The sequence below is a fragment of the Lemur catta genome, chromosome 22 (assembly GCF_020740605.2).
Source record: "Lemur catta isolate mLemCat1 chromosome 22, mLemCat1.pri, whole genome shotgun sequence".
Taxonomy (NCBI): Eukaryota; Metazoa; Chordata; class Mammalia; order Primates; family Lemuridae; genus Lemur; species Lemur catta.
The window spans coordinates 16829167-16849928 of record NC_059149.1 but is presented as its reverse complement, the minus strand read 5'-3'; the positions used below and the strand labels follow the sequence as shown (position 1 = coordinate 16849928).

Genomic DNA, 20762 nt, shown 5'->3' with positions numbered 1-20762 from the left:
CTTTTGAAGGATCTTTTGAAATGAGAACTAGCAAAGGTATTTTGATTAAGCTGTGTATATACATCTAATATAGCGGAAAGATTGTGGGTGGATGGGGAGAGAACTATGTTTTCTTTCTTCTTCTTCTTCTTTTTTTTTTTTTTTCATAAGCAGTGTGGGATAGAAAAAGCTCTAGGACTTTATGACTCTCCAGCTAATCACCTCAAGAGCTTTGACAAAACTCACTCGAGTTCTGTGTAAAATCAGAACTCCTAAAACGCCCAGGCACTGGGCTCTCTCCCCCTCCCTTCTGCTTGGTGCAGGCTTTCTCACATGCACACTCCTCAGAGGCAGGAAATACTTTCCAGGCAATCTGGGTCTGGTTGTGGAGGCCCCTTTCGCAAAACATCAGTCTGAATTTAGTAGACAGAAGTCACTAGGAACGCCTTGACAGGATCCTGCTTTAGCTAAGGTTCCCTCCAGCTGCAGAGGGTGTTTTTCTTAGAATCACACACTGCGTAAAACTGCTGAGAATAGAGCCATGATCTCAACCACGAAATGTGAACTTAGATTTTGGAGAAACTAAGAGGGACGGACTTCTTTCCTAGCCTGAGTGTGGAACAGTGTCATGCCTTGGCGTTTCAGCTCCTCGTTGTCTAGGTAAGACATTATGGACTCTCTTTCTCCTTTGAGGTGCTCTTTGAACAGGCAGAAAGATTAAGATAAATGTTAGTATCTTGCACCAAGTTGTTGACTTCCTAGGTTTTAGAGCCATAAAATCAAGAGTGGAAAATGTTTAGTAAGTAGAAAACTGTGAGTCAAATCGTTTTAGCAAAATGTCATTTCTAAAATAGGGTCCGTATAGATTTTGCTCTTTTCCTTCATAAAGATTTTATTTTGATCCATGTCTATTTTTAACTTATTTATTAATTTATCTGTAAGACAAGTTTTCCTATTGCATGGCATGATATGAAACAAATACATTTTCTCACACACAAGTGTGAAGTGTAAATGAATCCTTACTCCACTTCTGTTGCCAACAGGGAGAGTAGAAAGCACCAAAGTGACTTTTTCTTAATAATCAGCTTCCAAAGAATATTTTGTGTCTCACTTAAAACTATGAAGATTGGATTCTTCATTACTTCCCCAAACCAGTTTCAACCACATATCAAGCTTGTCCTGTACAGCTTAAAATGTTCATTTAAAAAAAAAAAAGTAAACACATGAAATTTCAGAAATCATTTCCATCCTAACTAGTAGTTAATCTGAGTTTCAGAAAATTAAATACCAGAATTGGATTTAAGGAATATTAATTTTCCAGGAGTCACTGCTTGGGTCATATTTTGTGTGAATATTTTGAACAATTGAAGTAATTCTCAATGACATTGGCACTCACTCCTTATTGCTATTTTAAAGCAGCCAGAAATCACTGCAATCATACGGAAACTGATTACATGTCCTTACTTCATATAATCATATACTTACATTTCCACTTTAAGGTGATCTTAAATATTTAAATGTATAATATATTAGGAAAGAAATTTGGTAATCAATGAAATAGTATTGATTTCTGCATAACATTGTTATATTTATGCATATTTACAATGAAATCATCATTTTATAGAAATATATATGGAATGGTATATAAAGGAAACAAATATTCATGTATATTTCCAAGTATACTAGATGAACACACAAAATAAACTAAATGAAAGAGGGAGAGCTATATTGACAGTAAGATAATAAGAAATTCAAGTGTTTTAGTTATAAGTTTTTATATAGGACAAGGTAACCATTAGCTAATTTATTCTTAAATTCCATGCTAGAATAATTTATACTGATAAATTTTAACTATTCATTTTGACTTTTAAAATATGAAGAAAAAATCTATTTCATTTTAAATATGTCAAAAATAAAATATTGACTTATGTAAATTATAATTTAATAAAATCCCTGCATAGACTTTCAGGGAAGGAAAGAACATAAAAGATCACCTCTTCTGACACTGTCTTGAGGTTTTGAACAAGGAAGCTGAGGAATGGCATTCAAAAGTGACCTGTCCAAGGTCACACTGCTAGCTAATAAAAGAGAACAGCAGAACCACAGTGTCCTGATTCGTAATTAAGATATCTTTACACCACATCATCTTTCTTTCAAATAATAATTATGCATAATTAAGTATGAACATGTCCAGTAGAAGATTACTTTGCAGACAGAAAATTGGAGTTTCTCTTAAAAAAAAAAAAGTGGCAGTGGGGGGGGGGGTTAAACCTGCAACTACTGTTACTTATATGGGAAAAAAAAATCATGATAAAAAAATCAAATTTAGTAATAATGCAATTTTCTTAAATGCAAAAGTTTTCTTAAAAAGATTTAACATGCCTTCAACTAACACTTTAAAAGAATAAGTTTTTTGCAACTATTACATTGTATGTTTATGTCAAGAAAATCAATCCATATGCTAATAATTATATTAATTTTAAAATGGTTTCTTAAAAATTAGGACTAGAAAAGAGCTAGTCTAATTTATATCCTTGTACTCAAATGGTATCATAATAAAACTATCCCAACCAATGACTTTTAGAGGTGATTTTACATACCTTTCTTACTGGGGTCAGTTTAAGAGTCTTATGTATCTAGACATTCTTCCTTCTATCCAATCTAAATCTCTATTGCTGCAGCCTATATCCAGTTCTATGTGGGTTTTTTTCCCCCAGTGGAGATATAAAAAGCCTAAATGGACATATGAAAACTTAAGTCTACATTTCTAGACCAAATAAGCCCAGCTCATTTTATCTTCCCTTCTACAGCTTATTTTCAATCCTTTAATTGATTTGTATATCTACTCTGAGCCTTCTACAAAGTCCTTTAGTTGTAGAATGAAGAATTGTTTGTAGTGTATAAATAAATGTCTGATCAGTACAGTATAAAATGGGAGAGTTGACTGCTTTTTCTGTATCATACTTCATATATGACAATATACACTGCTGTGTACACTGAAGCACTGTACTTTCCAAGGCTAGTGCTTTTCTCATAAGACTAATATATTCCATTTTTAATAGATGCCATTTCTTTAGAGATAATGTGTCATGATGCTTTTTTTTCCATCTCATGAATTAGATTGAGTTTCCTGATGTTATTACCAAGTAAAAGATACACTATGCAACCTTCAGTAAAGCAACAGCCTATATGGCTGACTGCATGATTACTAGACAGCATAGGAAAAGAGAACACATTTCATTTTTTTCTTAAGAACATTATAATAAAAAAGGAGAAATTTTTCTGACCCTATCCAAACCTACCCATACTGTATATCTCACTACAAATACTTAAGGGATGGTTTAATCTTATTCATAGAGAATTAGGAGTTCTAAGTTTAAAATAGGTCTAGGATTGGTCATTTAAGATTTTTTGTTTTTATTTTATTTGTTTCTTCTTATAAAATGAATAAACTGGTATCAGTACTATCATACAATGAGAATTACTCTGTAAAATCCATTACAGTACAGCAAAGTTCCAAATGAGATATGACCTAGATCTGGATCAAAGATTTTATTATTGAAATAGAGAAATGTCAAGAACTGTACAAGAGAATTGGATGAGGATGAGGGAACAGTGAAAACCTCCAGCTTTAAGGGAAGTGGCATGAATTTTGGGCCTGTTTCACCCACATGACTGATAGACCCCTTATGTAAACAGCACAGACCAAACAGACTTACAGAGAAGCACAACCCTTAATTGATTTTGGTATGATATAGAAATGTTTACCTCTATGGTTCTCTTTTGGCCTCAAACTGCTAGTCAGTTCATAAAGTTCTGAGAAATAAATGGGCTTAATTTTTAGGGAAGTTAACAGAATAAATGTGAAATGTAGACTGTAAGACTTAGTTTTTAAAAAGATTGTTCATTTTGATTCAATGGATTATAGAGTAAATAAGTGAATTTGAAAAGATTACACAAGGACTCAGATGCAAAAAAGCTGAAAGATGATGTTAACCATATGCATATGATCATGCTCATTAATTGAGGTAGCTGGGTAGAAAAGACAATTGTAGCTGATTATATGTGTGAAAACTTGTTTTTGTATTAGTATGAAATAACAATGTGTTTTAGCAATGCAATTTAAATAATTCCAAGAGAAATCCTATTAATGAAAATGAGATAGAAAGGAAGTAGAAAGATCAAAGAACATGTTTAGAAATCCAATTAGTGTTTCTTTTTATTCCTGGCAATTTGTAGAATACCTAGCATGTCAGAAATTTTCAGTGTTTGTTTGTCAATAAATGTTTGTGGAATGAATGGGAGGAAGAGAAGGAAAAAAAAGAAAAAGAAAACCAGAGTTGAAGAGTGACAACACGTGAGATTTGGACTTTTTTTTTTCTATTTTCCAGACATCCTATAATAATAGAATAATAATTTTTAAGGGAAAGGAAAATGAAAGGTTGGCAAGAGTCATGAGGGCCTGAGGCCAGAGGTTAACAACACTCTCATTAGATGACATTTCAAGTTAATTAAGAACCAGAAGGAAGCATCCGCATCCAGAAATAGTTTGAAATTAAAAGTTACATGAGGCCAATGAGAACAGAGCACCAGTGAATTTTCCACAATTTAAACGAGGTGGTGTACTGAAAAGTCATGGGCAGAGTCAGAAAACTGGCTCTGGTTTCATCTTTGCCACTTGATGCTCTGTGATTCAAAGCTTGCCCCATAACTATTCCGAGTCTCTGCTTTTTATCAATAAAGTGTGAGATAACCAGGTCATTTTGAGCATCATATGAGATTTTGTATGTGCAAATTGTTTTACATACGGTATAATAAACAAGTCTTTGTTTACAAAGCATAAGTTAATTAATCAAGAAAGAATAAAAAATCATGTGTTTTGCATTTGGACCTAATCACTCACGTATATTGAAATAGCATGGACATACAAGGGATAGTTTTAGCTCATACTCAGCTGTGGGTTCTGCAAGCTAAGATCAGTCTAAAGGTAAAGGAGTTGTTATCATCATCATCATTATCATCATCATCGTCATCATCATCATCATCATGTTACTTAAAATCTGGTGATTGCTTGCCATGTGCCATGGACCAAGTACTCTACAATACTATTGCCTCATTACTTTTATTTTTAACTCATTATTATTTTGCCCACAACAATTTTTTCATTATTGCCATTACAGAAGTGAGAAAACTGAGGCACAAAGAATTTAGGTAACTAACCCAAACCACCACACACAAAAAAATGGTTCTTTAATAGATACCTTGTCTTCACAAAAAAAGGAGATACTCCCTGCCTACCAATATGTGTTTGACATTGAGCTAGTTAGTCCTGCCAAAGTTCTTTCAGGTAAAATTAGGGCAATGAAAGTATCTATCTTATAGAGTATTTGTTAGTATTATTACTAAAGGAGATAGTGTAAGTAACACACCAAATACAGTTCCTGGCCCATAATAAATGCTTAATAAGTGGAAGCTTTTTTTTACTATTACTATTATCATTATCATCAAACGTTTCTAATGTACTTATTATTACTTAGGTATAAAGAAAAGCACCTGGTGATAAAAACAAGCTCAAATATATATAGGTAGATGACAACATAAGATGAGATTATTACGTACAAGAGACAAAAGTTAATAAATTCTCAAGGATTTCTTGTTTCTGATTTCAGTGAAAGTTGTGCTTGTGGAATGACTAAAAACTACAGTTCCTTGTTGTCACTTTGCTATCTAAGCACCTGTGCTGATGTAGCCATATCTTTTATTTATACTTAGTGATTACTGTGTCTACTGTTAGAGTGTTCTTAGAAATGATAGCAAAGCTAAAAATAAAGACACCACTTAAAGCAGAGTCACATCTCACCATGGTGATGATAAAGTATTATAATCCATGTCCTCTGTTGAAGAGAAATATGTTTTTATAATAAGGCAAAACCACATTTCAATCATACTGCTTTGTCATACAAAAAAATAGGGCAGCCAAACTTTTAATATCATCTTGTTGCATGAAAAATTTCAACTGAAACAAGTTCAGAGGAAAGGCAATACTTTTCTTTGATTATAAAGGATTCTACAGAAAAGAGATAGCATGATGGGAAAAAATTAATTATTCATTAATGAATTTATCTGTAGAACTCATCTAAGGTACAAACGTAATTGTAAATGCCCAAAGTGCTCTGGAACACTACTATTGAGAAGATTGCATACCTTTTAAAAAATAAAACAAGGAAACACAAAGATAATACAAATATTTGGAAATTGCTGCAACCATGAGGCATTATTGTCCCTCCTGACTGTGTTAATGTTGGGATCTCCTAGAAACCAATTACTCCCAAAAGGTCTTAGTGATATCAGGAAAATATCATGAAATGTTCCAAGCTTTCCTCAAATTACATGTGGGTTGCTTAAGAAAACGCTAAGAGAATCTGCAATTCTGGCTGACTTGAGCCATAATGTGGGTGTTAAGTCAAACACTGGCAGTATCTGGGATCCTCCCTGCAAGAAAATTAGATACTACTGGAAGGTACATTGAAAAGCAGTAACCTGGAAGTAAAAATAGGGCACCACTGAAATAATAGCATGCATTTTGCAACACCCTGCTCTTTTTTGATGAGTTAATTTTCAAATTTGCCTGATTCCTGGAGTAACTGTACTCTGAGAACTACGAATGAGAAAAAGTTTTCCAAACTCAGTAAAAGACTCTCAGATAGTCATAAAAATAGGTTAACATTAAAATAATTTTTTATGTTGAATACCTACTTCTTCATTTTTCTTCTGAAGATCAAAAATGATGGAAGGTTGGATGTGTCTCTCGGAAAAAGTGATGTACTACTTATTCCCCTGACTTGGCTCATTATAGTTGGTTTATTCTGTAATTTAGTAAAGTTTTTGATGCTTTCCAGACAGCCTAAAGACATGGAAGCTATTTCATATATATTTTAATCTCCATTAAGCAATTTACCAATAAAGAATTTTAACAGGAGTGAGTGTTTTCCACTAACAGCTAATGAGGCATAGTGACTAAATTCCAACATTAGACAAAGTATGTAAAAGTAGATGAATAATGATTTTGTAAGGGATTAGGACACATATTGCTACTAATGAAAGGAAATCTGCATGAAATCCTATGGAGATATAATACTTCTTGCATTGTTATTAAAGGTTTTTCTCTCCCACATCCTAATTCTAACCTTGTCTAATTTGGACTAGATAGTGTGAACATTTTAATGAAAAAGCACTAATTGTCTTTTACTAAATGTTGGCTGTCTTGATTAGATTCATAGAAATGCTTTTTTAAAAATGGGCTATTATCTTTTTTTCTATTTGTGCATTTATGAAAAGGAATTAAGAAAAACATCTCTGCTAAGCTTTCTTACTGCTCTGAAACATCTTGCATATGTCAGTTCAGTTTGGCAATGAAAAGCATTTCTCTTCATTTATTGAGCTGGGTGGGAATATGCCCAAATAGACACAAGTTAGTTTGCTAAATAATTTTACAGTTTCAGTAAGAAAATGAATTTCATTTTGGCCTTCACAAGTGTCCACTGTAATGAAGATTTACTTGACAATAGTTGAGCACACACTAGAAGATCTGTTAAACTGTGATCGGGTGTGTTTTAGGTTGTTAATTATCTGTTCTGGTTGTCTAATTCAATTCACTAGGTGTTTGGGGGGCACATAGTACCTACAAATGTGACTGTGAGAGTAGGCTGAGACACATTAAGATTTCATGTCATTGCAGGATGGTCAGATTCCCAATGTCTCCATCTCACCAGCCTGATCCTTACCATATAGCAACAAAATGTGCCAATGTAGATGTGTTCTTTTTTGGTTCAAATACATTCTCTTTTCTTGCAAGAGTGTATTTTAGAAGCTATAACCTACTTTTAATTAAAAGAAGATTATTTCCCTTATATCTTTCTTCTCTTCTTTCCCACATGCTATGTGGTAGCTATTATTCATATATAATATATATTTGCCTTAAAGCAGTAGGAGGAGGAGAACATGACCTATAAATTTAACATGGGATGGGTTTTTAGGAAGAAACACCTTAAGGGAAACCAAAAGTAACTTTAGCTATCTAAGGAAAAAGTAAGAAAAGAAAGGGAAAGTGGCAATACTGTTATGTCTTTATTTTCCCTTCTATTAAATATGCAGAGTTTGTACAAAGGTGTTTGCAAACAGCCCAGGAGTAAATTAGGCATTCATTTATATATATATATATATATATATATATAACATATATATATAACATATATATATCATATATGTAGTATGTGTATGTATACACACATACGTACAACCCAGAAGTCAATTGTGTGTTCATTTATTTATATATGTGTGCATATGACATAGATATATGGCATTTGTGTTTTCAAAGGATAAAACAAGATACCCACATCTGAGGGGATGAATCAAAAAGTTGCCATTTTTCCAAGTATTGTGAGTGAAGCGTCCAGGAAAAGTAGGAAATATGTAATGGAGAATTCCTCTTTTCATATGCATTTACTGATTTAATGCTATTTATGTGTTATTTTATGTTTCTTGAACATCTATTCAGATAATATTTTAGAAAAACTATGGCTAAGAGGATTACCAAGAATACCTGTCCTGAATTTCAGGACTTCCCAGGTAGGTTGGGATAAGCAAGGAAATCCTAAAAGAAATATCATGGAAAACACTGATGTTGGTGGCCCAAGATAAATATCCAAACTGGCACCTTTACTTTTCTAAAGACATAAGGCTGGTGTTTTTGTGATTGTGAGTGGAGAAAGGGAAAAAAGAATAGTTTTATTCCATCAGATATATTATACAGGACCTGCAGTCATATTTATGCATCAACTCAATCTTAAAATTATTACCCAAGAACATATTAAAATTTAGATTATCATTTAACACGATTTCCAAGATTCAGAAATAAGACTTTTTTTCTATCTCAAACAAATAACACAAAAAATCACCACACTTTAAATTACTTTTAGCTACTTCTGATATTTACCTCCATATTTCTAAACAATGTGATTATACTATTGTTTTTTTCCTATGTTAGACATTATCTGCTAACTCCCTGCTATAGAAAATGAGGCATTAGCTCTCTGAAATTATTCTCCCCATCATCTGTAACCCCACCCCTCACCAAATAGCTCTGAAAATAGTTCTGTTTCATAAATTTTGGTTAAGTTAGCATGTACTATTTGCATTAAACTAGCCACAGCTTAGCCAGGTAATGTATTATAATATTTCCTTTCTTATAAAACTATTTCTCCTGGAGTTAATAATTGATTCCCCTGGTTTTCTATGTAGCTATTACTAATTCTTCCACACAAATTGTCTTGACTTTACTATAAAATTTCTCTCAATGTGGTCATATATTTAATCTATTTTTCCAAACAGACATCCCTCACAGAGAACTTTAGAATTTACGTGAAATCATTGCCCATTAGACCAACTACACAAATTTTATTCTGTTGTGTTGAATTCCTGGCTTCTTTGTTGCTGTCTTTCCAGCTTTGTTTATTCTGTCATTTAGTTGGAACTTTTTGTCCAGTAGCTTTTGAGAAGAGATTTAAAAAAAAAAACAATAAAGTTCCTTTTATAATTTTAAGGTAGACATAATTTCCCATTAGAATTTTGAAAGCATAATTTTCCTGTCATCTTATTTCTATTGTTACTTTTGAGAAATCTAATACCATTCTGATTCGTAATTCCTAATATATAATCTCTTTTTTTCTTGCTCTCTCTCGCTGATAAAATTTAGGATCATTTGCCTAGCTCCTCAGTTGGAAATTTCACAATGATATTTCTTGACACAGTCTATTTTTCTTCCTTGTACTATTGCATACTTCATGAGCTCCTTTCCATCCGAAGACTTGGGTCATTCATTCTGGGACATATTCTGAAAACTTTTTTCATTGAAAAATTTCTCCCCTCAATGTTCTCTGAGATGTTCCTATGTTGTGGTTCTCCTCCAAGGTAACTAATGAGTTTTTAAGTTATAAGTAATTCTCTGGAGTTTATTGTTGCCTCTGCTATCTTTTCCAAAGTGGTGATTCAGCAACAGTAAAAATCTGAAGCCAGAAAGAAAGAAAGACTTCTTCCATCTGAAAGGAAACTACCTCAATTCCCATTTGACTTGAATGTTGTGGAGGCAGAAAATTTACCACAGAGGCTCTCATTCAGACATTTCCTTCTCTGTCAAGCCCTACCTAACATATCCACCATCCCCAACACCACTCACTAGGGAGGAAGGAAGGAGCAGGTAAGGGATAGAAGGAAATTGATGAGCCCCTACTTAGTGTCAAACTTTTCCTTGTATTGGTACACCTACCAATGATATTGTGGCCCTGACAGGACTTACTATCCTTGTTTACTGGAGTTTCTTCCATAAAATTGTAAGATTCAATAGGAAAGGTAGAATATATTACTTAGATTTATATTCCCAATGATTAGCAAAGTTTCTGCCACTCAGTAGGTACTAAATAAATGCTTGTTGAATTGTGATTTTGATCTAACTACTGTCAGTTCTACAGTACTGCACATTTGATTTCAGCCTCAGGTACTTTATTTGCACCTTGTTCTCTCTCAGGCTATCAGCAATAGTGATTATCATTAGCTCTTCTTTTCTAAGAACAATTGGCAGGCCAAATTATAAGGTGTATGTGTATTTCAGAAGCAAGTGCAAAGTAGAACATTCTTGTTTGATATCAAATATAGGTCAGGGATTCTTAAACTAGAATGTCTCCAATTATTTTAAAATATAGTAGCAATCAGTTTTGTTTAATTTTTAAAATGCATACTGTATGCCATGAATTTCTTATGTTAAAGAGTAGTAAATGTTACAAAATCAACACAAACAAATTCTAAATCACTTTGTGTCTAAATATCCTGTGCATTAATATCACAAAAAGCATATTTGGACATTTCACAAGTATTTTCCAGAATCATTGCATAATTACAAGTACATACAGTCTCTTGTAATATTAATACAGTGGTGTTTGAACACATGCATTTAAGAAGTGAAAAATCCCCATGGAAATTCACTTCATAAAATCAACACCCTGAAATGACCTACACTTTTCCAGATCCTCTATCCAAATCCTCAGCAGCTGAGCTCACTCTAAATGAAACTGCATGAAAAAGCTTACAAAATAAATGTAACAGGAATTTGCAAAATAAGTAGTCAGTAGTTTGAAATATAATTTTAAATAAGGCAGCCTGGGAAGCAGGTTCATAGGAAAAGTCAGGTCTTTTATGACTTCCCTTTCTTACAGGACCTAATATAGTCAATTCAAATGATACAGAAAATGAGGCCGGGATGCTCATATGCAATCACCAATAATCTAATGCTCTTATTTGTTAATATTCTGTTTAGCCTTTTAATCATGGAGGCAGATTTAGCTATAAATCTTATAAATCAGAATTTAAATAGGATCTACAGGTAGAAAAGCTTGCAGAGATTATGTTTTTAAAAAAATCTATCAAACCACATGACATGGAATGAACTGGGCAATCAAAATGTAATGGTGATGGTCATAGTGATTATTAGGAAATTTTATGTCTTAAAATAGACAGTGTTGGCCAGGCATGGTGGCTCACACCTATCATCCTAGCACTCTGAGAGGCCGAGGCAGGAGGATTGCTTGAGTTCACATGTTTGAGACCAGACTGAGCAGGAGTGAGACCCCGTCTCTCCCAAAAATAGAAAAAAATTAGGCAGGCACATTGGTGAGGTCCTATAGTCCCAGCTACATAGGAGACTGAGGGCAGGAGGATCACTTTAGCCCAGGAGTTTGAGGTTGCAGTGAGCTATGATGATGCTACTGTACTCTAGCCAGGGTAACAGAGAGAGACCCTGTCTCAAAAAAATAAAATAAAATAAACAGTGTATATTTACAGGGGTGATTTGGAAATAAATGTCCAAGAAACCTAGATTAGAAATGAGGACAGAAAGAATTAATGCTAAATTGCATCTATCTAATTTACAATCTCTCTTTGTAGTTAGATTGTTTCAGAACTTGTTGAACTATCTTCCTGGATGTGACAGAAATACGTACCTACTTGTCAAGGTTGAGTGAAATAAGTTAATAATATCATTGTGAGGTCTTACAGGCAAAATTTTTGTGTAATCTTTTTTCCCAAAAAGTTAATGAAACTATATTTTTCCTTATTAAAAGAAATGAAACCAGAATTCAGGCTCAACCTAAATGTAAATGCTGCTTAGGAATGACACAGTAATACCACTTGGCATTTCTTAAGTTAGCCAGCTCTTTCTACACTGGATAAAAATAAAGAAAAGAAAGCATCTAAAACAGAACTGCCCTATTACAACCCAAATTTGCTCATGAAAGCAGAAATTTTCTGGCCTGCATCTATGCGTTTTTTCCACTTTCCGTAGCCTCCCACACTATAATGACTTATGCATGGAATTCAGAGACTTTATATTTTCTTTTGAGTGCAAAAATGAATGCCAACATGGAAACTGTGAAGGCTGACCATTTTTAAAGATGGCCACAGACCTTTGAGGGAACCACATAGTATCCAGAAAGATATTTGGTCAGGCTAGGGTACCAAAATTCTAGTACATTTCTTAACTTCACCAGTCTTTATGGGGTAAAAGTATTTACCTTTCCAGCATGTGCTTAGTAAGAATAGTTTGAAATTTTGGGTGGAGAGTCAGAGTCCTTTTTAATAGACCGAAGCGACCCAAAACCAGCACAGCAGTTAATCTTCTTTAGGGATGAAATCAGTAAGCCAATCCAACTTGTGTGTTGACAGTTCTTTTGTGGAATCAAAGCTCTGACTCAGATGGGGCAAAGGCAATAATATATGTAACCTAAACATTTGTAGCCCCATAATATGCTGAAATAAAATAAAATCTCAAAAAAAAATAAAAGTGTCTGCTCTTGAATAGGAATTTCCCTTTTATAGTTCAATAATTTGGTTTTACTGTAGTACCACATTTGGATTAGGCATTTTTTATAAGGTTGATTTTACATTGGTACAATTTGTTTCCTTTAACTATGGGTTTGAATAATTCAAGGCAAAAGGATGGATACCTAGAATGTGTTTATATTCTGATCTTATCTTATGCATGATTTTCATGTTTACTTAAATTTTTATGGACAAATCCTAACAGTAATATACAAACTAAACTCCTTAGAAACCAAAGAAAGTGATACTCAAATATCTGAAGAATAGTACCAATTGTCTTATACTTTTGATTCACTTGAATTCTTACATGAGGCATTTAGAGTTTACACATACTAAACATATGGGGGGCAGGGGGAAGGGATGAAGTTAAAACCTCATAATTCCAGGGAGACAATGAAGGTTGTTGGCTATCTGAGCCTGAGCCTTAGAACCAGGACCTAGTTTGAATCTAGGCTCACTTGCTAGATGTGTAACTTTGGGCAAGTTACTTAATTTCTCTAAGCTTCAACATCAACTTGCTACCTAGTAGTAGCTGTGATAGGACAGACGTATTTATCCTAAAATATTGTAAACAGTATATGTTACGCTTTCTTATCCATGAATTGTGTGTTAATATGAGCTAAACTCGATTATTCTGTGTTTCTTAGTCACTCCCTGGAGTAAATGCATCCTGGTCATTTGGAATCTGTATTAGATCTTTAACACATTAATACATTACACATGCTGTCTCTACAGCTCAAGTTTTGCATGAACAATTCCCTGGTGGCCTTTGCTGCAATTCAAACCAAACAGCGAATGGATTTCTTTAATGACTCGTGTTCACAAAAGTAAATCAGGAAAGCATGCAAGCTAGAGCAACATGTTTCTTTTGGTGACTTCTATTTAGTATTGCATTCCAAATATTTCCTTAATGAAGTTTTAAATGTTCAGTATTTACATTTTTATTCATTAGTAGACCAATCCAACTGCCTGTAAAAGCATTGCTGACGATTTTTGACAAGAAATATTAAATGTAAAATTTTCTTCTAATATTAGGCTGCTTCATAAAGAAATAGCACTATAAATGCTATTAAACCGAAGCTTTAGAAAATCTCTTACCTCAACTTTTACAGCACAGATTAAGTGCTCTCTTTCCCCCAGATATATTTTGACTTTAGAAATGTATCTATAACTATATGTTTTTAAAATTTTTTAATAGGTGGCGAAATGACAAAACTCACTCCCTTCTTTGATCCATGAATTTGAAATAATCTTTCATCAAGTTCCATCTCCTTTAGCCTCATATGGAATGTATCTCTCTGTCTGTTGTTAAACTAAGATGACATGTCTGTAGCTATCAGAAAGAGAAGCTGGGAAGAACATGTGACCCGATGGAAGGGACAGCCTTTTAATTCTGATGATTGTAACACAGCATGTCATCATGGACTAGTAGCTGACAGCTTGCAGGCAAGTATGGAAAAGGATGCAACTCTAAATGCGGACCTCAAAGAGAAGTGTGTTTCACTACCAGACTGCTGTCATGGACCAGAGCTGAGAGATTTTCCTGGCAGGCCAATGGGTCGCATTTCAAAGGATGTGGATGAAAATGACAACAGTGAAGGTGAAGAGCAGTTTCTTTCCCTGGAAGCCAGCACAGAAACACTAGTGCATGTTTCTGATGAGGATACTGATTCTGATTTATACGTTACAGATGATAAACAGATTTCAACTACTCAAGGGCAGAAAATGTCAAGCCAACATACAGTTGAAGGAGCAGGCTCCTTAGTGAAGACACTACCCATCACGGAAAGTAACAAAGATTCTCCTAACTCCTGGGGAGTGGCTGGTAAAGCTGATTTAGCACTGGTAGAAGAAAGTGGGGATAGAAAACTTGTTGACACTCTAAGTAAAAGCCTGGAGCTTTATAATGATATAAACTTAAGTGAAATAAAAGATGCACCCAAAGTAAATGCGTTTGATTCTTTGAATGTGAAAGATATTGTGCCTGAGAAGCAATTGCTTAATTCTGCTGTAATTGCTCAACAACGACGGAAACCTGATTTCCCTAAAGATGAGAATGAAAGAAGCACCTGCAGTGTGGTACAAGATGACTTCTTGGCTATTTCTTGTACAGACAGAGGACAGTCATTATTGAAAGCAGATTTTGGAAGCTGCCTTTTGCAGCCTTCTTCCTGCCTCAGTGGAATGTCAGCTGCAAATGGCCTGGAGAAGAGTGGTTTCTCAGAACATCAAAACAAAAGTCTTCCTAAGGTCAAGGCAGAAGATGACATGCAGTGTTTACACTTACGGGAGACTCTGGCCACCCAGGAACCCACAGATAACCAAGTCAGACTTCGCAAAAGAAAGGTAAGACACATGCACAGATGATCTGGCTTTTAAAATTGTGTAAATATTTTTGTTTTCATCACTTATTCTTTTGCTTCGATTAAAGAGATATGGAGATATTTCTTTTGGCCTGCATTGAGCTGCATAATTCAAAGATTGCCCACTTGGTGAAAGCATCAAAGTATGTAAAAATTAAAATGTAATAATCTATGTATTTGCAATGGTTTATGAACATTCTATTTTGGAATTGTGTTGAAGACAGGATTGGCATCACTTTCTTTAGCTGGAATTAAATAGCCATCATTTAGTTCATAATTATCTAGTTCAAGCTTTCTGAAGAATGAGCTCTAATTTTTAGAAGAAAAGTCATGGTGTTTTTTATTTAATACTATTTATTTGGGCCTGTTTCTTTTTCTCTCCAAAAAGTATATTTTATCATAATAAAAGTGGTATAAATCCCATATTAAGAATCATCCATTTATATATATAAAGACAGCAGTACCACCTCTCCCCAAAATTGCTGATTCTATTTTAAATGATACCCTGGCACATTCACCATCAATAGATATATCATGGTCTCTGTTTCTTTCCATAACTTTTCTTTAACTCTTAACCAAAAAGACCCAATAACTGAAAACATTTTTTCTTGACAAGGCCCCTCTCACTAATTCTGGAGATGCCATGTTCCCCTAAGAAGTTTCCAAGTGAGAGAAGCAAGAATTGGCACAGTGTTCCATGAATTATGATTTAGCAAGCAAACTCTTGACCAAAACTTATCTGTAGGATTTCCCTAAAATTCATCCAACAATGTAGTGCTCTATAATCCTGATATAAGTCCAAATACAATTTCTTCTTCTATAAATCCCACATGGCCATTGGCACTGAAGAAACCCTACATATTGAACACTTAGGTGACAATTAAAACATACTTCCTTGCCTCTCTCTTGATATATTAATCCATAATTCGATTCTCCTGACAATAAAACTAATGTTCTTAGATCTGTTCAATTGGGGCTATTTATCTAAAATGAGAAAAAAAAATCTCCAGCTCTCTTTGTGGTGAAGAAATCTGGTTTCCATGAACTGTGGTTTTACTAACAAACTAGATCTGTAACGTGTCATGAGTTAGTTTAAGTGAAGTCAACGTCTTTACAGCAAAAATCAGTGTACTCAGCTGTATGCCAACAGAGCATTCTGTGCTTCTGGCAAACTCTCCCTTCCCTTACATAAGTTGTATTAAAATGTTAATGTTCCATACAGTTGTTATGATTAGAATGTTTAGGTCACTTCTGCAAAAATTTTCATAGATCCCATCAAATCTGTTGGAGGGAATGCAATAATGCTATAAGAAAGTATTAACTGACCTATGACATAGCTCCCCTAAAATAAGACAAATCCTGCCCAACTGCTGACAGAAACATTAAACATTCCAGAAACATATACTCATCACTTGGACATTTATATCAATACTAAGAATGCTGGAAAGAATTTACTCTTGGACATGTCACTATAGCATAGTTGCATTTTGAGAGCCATAATTATATCTCATTTACCAGCTCAAACTTAAATATTCTATTTTAAGCATTCTGTCATTCTAAAGTGTTGTGGCATTGTCTGGTGGAATATTTACATTGACTCTACAACCCATTTGAGATGCTTTGTAATGAATACATTAAATGCAAAATCCTAGGTTTGGGATTTACTCTGGAAAAGTATGGTTAAGGAAGAAGCCCTTAGAACAACAAAAATGTGTAAGAATTTTTGTTTTAGTTATTATTGAATGAGTGTTAAAATACCTTTGAATTGACATTTTCAGAACTTTACAAAAAATAGAGAATATTCATAAAAATATATGTACAGAGATTTTATCATTGTATTGCATGTTACTGAAAGAAAAGGAAACAGTCTAAATTTCCATAAAGAAGGAATGTGTTTAATTGTTATTTATCTATTGTATGGAATACTATGCAGCCATTAAAAAGGTGGAGTAAGATCCATGTGCACTAACTTTGAAAGATGCTTATGATATAAGGTGTCTAGAAAACAACAGCAGCAGACCAATATGGATAGCATATCGTACCCTTCATGTCAAAATATGTATGTGTATACAAAAAGTGACACCAATAAAGACAGTAGCATAAACCTCTCTATATGACTGAATAAGAACATGCAAAATCCTGGCTAAATAGGCACAAAGTTGTTAACAGCAGTTATTTAGAATGAGTGGAATCAAAAGAATAGGGGAGGAGATTTCCACTTTTATCCAATCTTAATTTTTATAAAATATCATAGAATTAGGGGTGAAATGCATACGATAAACAGAAGAACAAAAATAAAGTAATATTAGATATATAAACTATTTGAGGCAGATTCTGCATTGCACAAAATATCTGTATCATCATTATGATTCTTGTTACTTTTGTGAAATGAATGAAAATAAATATTTATAAAGTTTTTCTAAGTATCGACAAGGGTTCCAGTCAACTACTCAATTCCTAATGCCACTGCAACAGGTTTAAAAGAGATAAGCCTTTTGGAGGGACCCATGAGGCTTATTTTTTATGTCTGTCAGGCACTGGGTACCAGATTCTAGAAAAAGTTTGCTTTATTGTCTGTATTTTTAAAACTATTTGTCAGCCATAGTAATAGCTGTAAGGTGAGAGGTTGGAATAGTCAAATATAATATAAGCTAATATCACTGTAGTTACAGAACTTTAATCAGCTCATTTTCTGATGGTCATGTGAGTGTATCAAATCTTTCATTGAATTTATGAGCATGGATTTCTTTTTTCAGGATATAATCAAAGTTCTAAGACTTGAAGAAAAAAACAGCTTGTAAGAGTGATCTTCAGAATGTATAGAAATAGTGCTCTAGAGATACTATATTTTACAGATGAGTTATTATTCCTTGAAACCTACTAATCTTGGCAGGCATTCATTGTTTTGCACAACTTATTTTTTCTTGGTTTCCAACGATATTTTTGGCCATCAAGGATAGCCACATTTATATTTTTTAGGAGTCTCAATAGAGAGGACTGCATTTGTAGTACATGTAAATATGGACCTTTTAAGCTAATAATTACCCTAAATATGATGAAATATATCATGAATTTGAAGCCACTGGAATCAAAGGAAAACCAAACGAAATGTGAGCAAACACTAGTGAATGAGCCATATGGTTGGATGACATATGCCCAGTGCTTACAGGGCCTGGCTCTGTCCCTGGAGTGAGGCATCTGGTTAAAAAGCAATTTTCAGAGACAGATTCCAAGGAAGTCTGGAGGAGGGAGACAGTGTAAGAAGTGGTCCCTTTAAACCAAACGAGATGTGAAGATGGAAAATATGTAGGGGAAGGCTTGAGGTTAGACTTTTTTCTTAAAGAATTAGTATATTTGTTCTTGATGGTGGTTTACTAATTAAAGAGAGTCCAAAATTCATATCTTCTGTAAAAACTATTCAAATATTTCCCAAATTTTTTGAATAACCATAATAATTATATAAACGTATGAACATATTTTATTTGCTCACATAAGACAAGAAATAGTTCACACCACGATGCAAAATAAACTCCAAAAAATTGCAAAAATTATCTGAGCTTTGAGAAGACACCTAATTCCACATTCCAGTGAAAACCTCACATTCCAACAATAAACTAAACTAAGTTTAGGATCTTATTTTATCACCCAGCATTAGTTAGGCTATTGCTTTGGCTATTATCACAGAAAACCAGCATAATATTTGTTTAAACAACATATTTCTCTCACACACACATAACACTTGGGTCTGAGCAGCCCTGTACCAATATGTAGGCTCTATGAACTCAGACCCCTTTCATCTACCTGTTCTGCTGTCTTGAGCTCTCATCCATATTCAAGTCAGTGGGAAGGAAAAAGAGTACAGGGTGGCCACACTCTTGTGTTGAGGTAGGATTCAGAAGGTGCACACTTCTTTTTCTCTCAGATATCATGGGCTAGCACTTAAAGTTTTACGGCCACATCTAGCAATAAAGGGAGAGTTGAGGTTTGCATTCTGGGCAAGTATGTGTCTGCTAAAAGTTCTATTATCAAGAAAGAACATGAAAATTCGTATTGAGAGATAAGTCATAACATAAATATTGAGGAATAACACTCTAATATAAATATATTCTAATATATCATGACATGGTATGAAAGAAATAACCAAGATGTGTATACATTCTGTGGTATTCTGTATATATACTTGGTACTTCAATTTCACACTACAGGGTACCTTTCCATATTAAGAAACTATTTCATATATTGAAGTTATGTTGATCAAATGCTCCATCCACTATTTCTTATAGAAAAGCTGTCTAGGAGCATAACATTATACTATACGTACTGCACTTTAACTATCTGGAAAATATAATACATTAATTGCCCATGACTGATAAGAATAAAATATTTTCTCCTTACCCTATCTTTAAAATATGCATAAGTTTGGTAAAAGCACACCTATGCCTAAGAGGCCTTCTCTTTCATTTCTATCTCCTGAATGCCTATATGGGAGCCTTGTAGCAAAGGAAGAATAACATTGATCAATGGGTGACATAAAGAACATAGTAAATTGTGCAGAAAATGGAATAGTCCAAAGTAGGAGGGTGGTTGGAAGACTATAAAAAAAGGAAGAAAAAATTGTCTAAGAAATAAAAACCTAAAAAAAAAAAAAGTGAAGCCAAGGCCCCAAGCTAATGTAGCAAGATATGTGAAATGAAAGAAAGGACTAGTGGAAGAATCAGTTTGTAAATAAGTATCAGTTGACAAGGAGAGAAGAAATGGAAAACAGGGTAAGTATATATAGCTCTGCAGATAAATTCATAATAATGGTATGATTTTATGCTAAGATCACACTGCTTTTTAACAACACAGGCCTGTTGAGCAGATTGCTCTTCCTAAATCCTCTTGTTTTTTAAATTGTTTCTTTAGGTCAAGGATTACAGCTGGTAATCAGCCGGGTGAGGTGGCTCATGCCTGTAATCCTAGCACTCTGGGAGGCCAAGGCAGGAGGATCTCTTGGGGTCAGGAGTTTGAGAGTTGGTAATAAAAAGTTGTTACTAGATGGATGATTCGTGTGTGGGTGAACGAACCACACGTTCCTGTGACAGTTCTATGCCAACATACTTTTAGTTGTTTTTGTGCCCCAAGTAAAGCTACTAGTTTATAAGTAGCTTATCTTGTGCTTCATAAAGCCACTGAAAACTATCAAATGAACTCATGCCATTTAAACTGGATTCTGCGTTATAAACAACTAAGAAGCCAAAAATATATTTGCAGATGTTTGGGACTCAAATATTTTGGCTCATGACAAATCTAATTGTCCTATAACCAACCAGAAATGCAAAAACATTTAATTCTATGATAAAGGAAAACACTAGATATAGTGTCTGATTAAATCAATCAGTAATAAATATTGAGCATTTCCAATATCCCAGGCCCTGTTCTCTGTACCTGGTCCACCACTATGAACCAGATAGCAGAGTTTCTTACATTGTGAAGCATCTAGTCAGTAAAATA

The 20762-nt window shown here is 34.0% G+C and overlaps 1 protein-coding gene across 1 annotated transcript in view; it reads left to right on the top strand.

Moving 5' to 3' along the window:
• The first annotated feature begins 300 nt into the window (after positions 1–300).
• LOC123626433 (rho GTPase-activating protein 7-like) overlaps positions 301–20762 on the top strand; it is a 185418-nt gene continuing 164956 nt past the window's right edge. The window contains exons 1-2 of the mRNA XM_045535377.1: positions 301–639; positions 14105–15252. Coding sequence (XP_045391333.1) covers positions 14230–15252 — 1023 coding nt within the window. The 5' untranslated portion in view covers positions 301–639; positions 14105–14229. The remainder of the gene's footprint in view (positions 640–14104; positions 15253–20762) is intronic.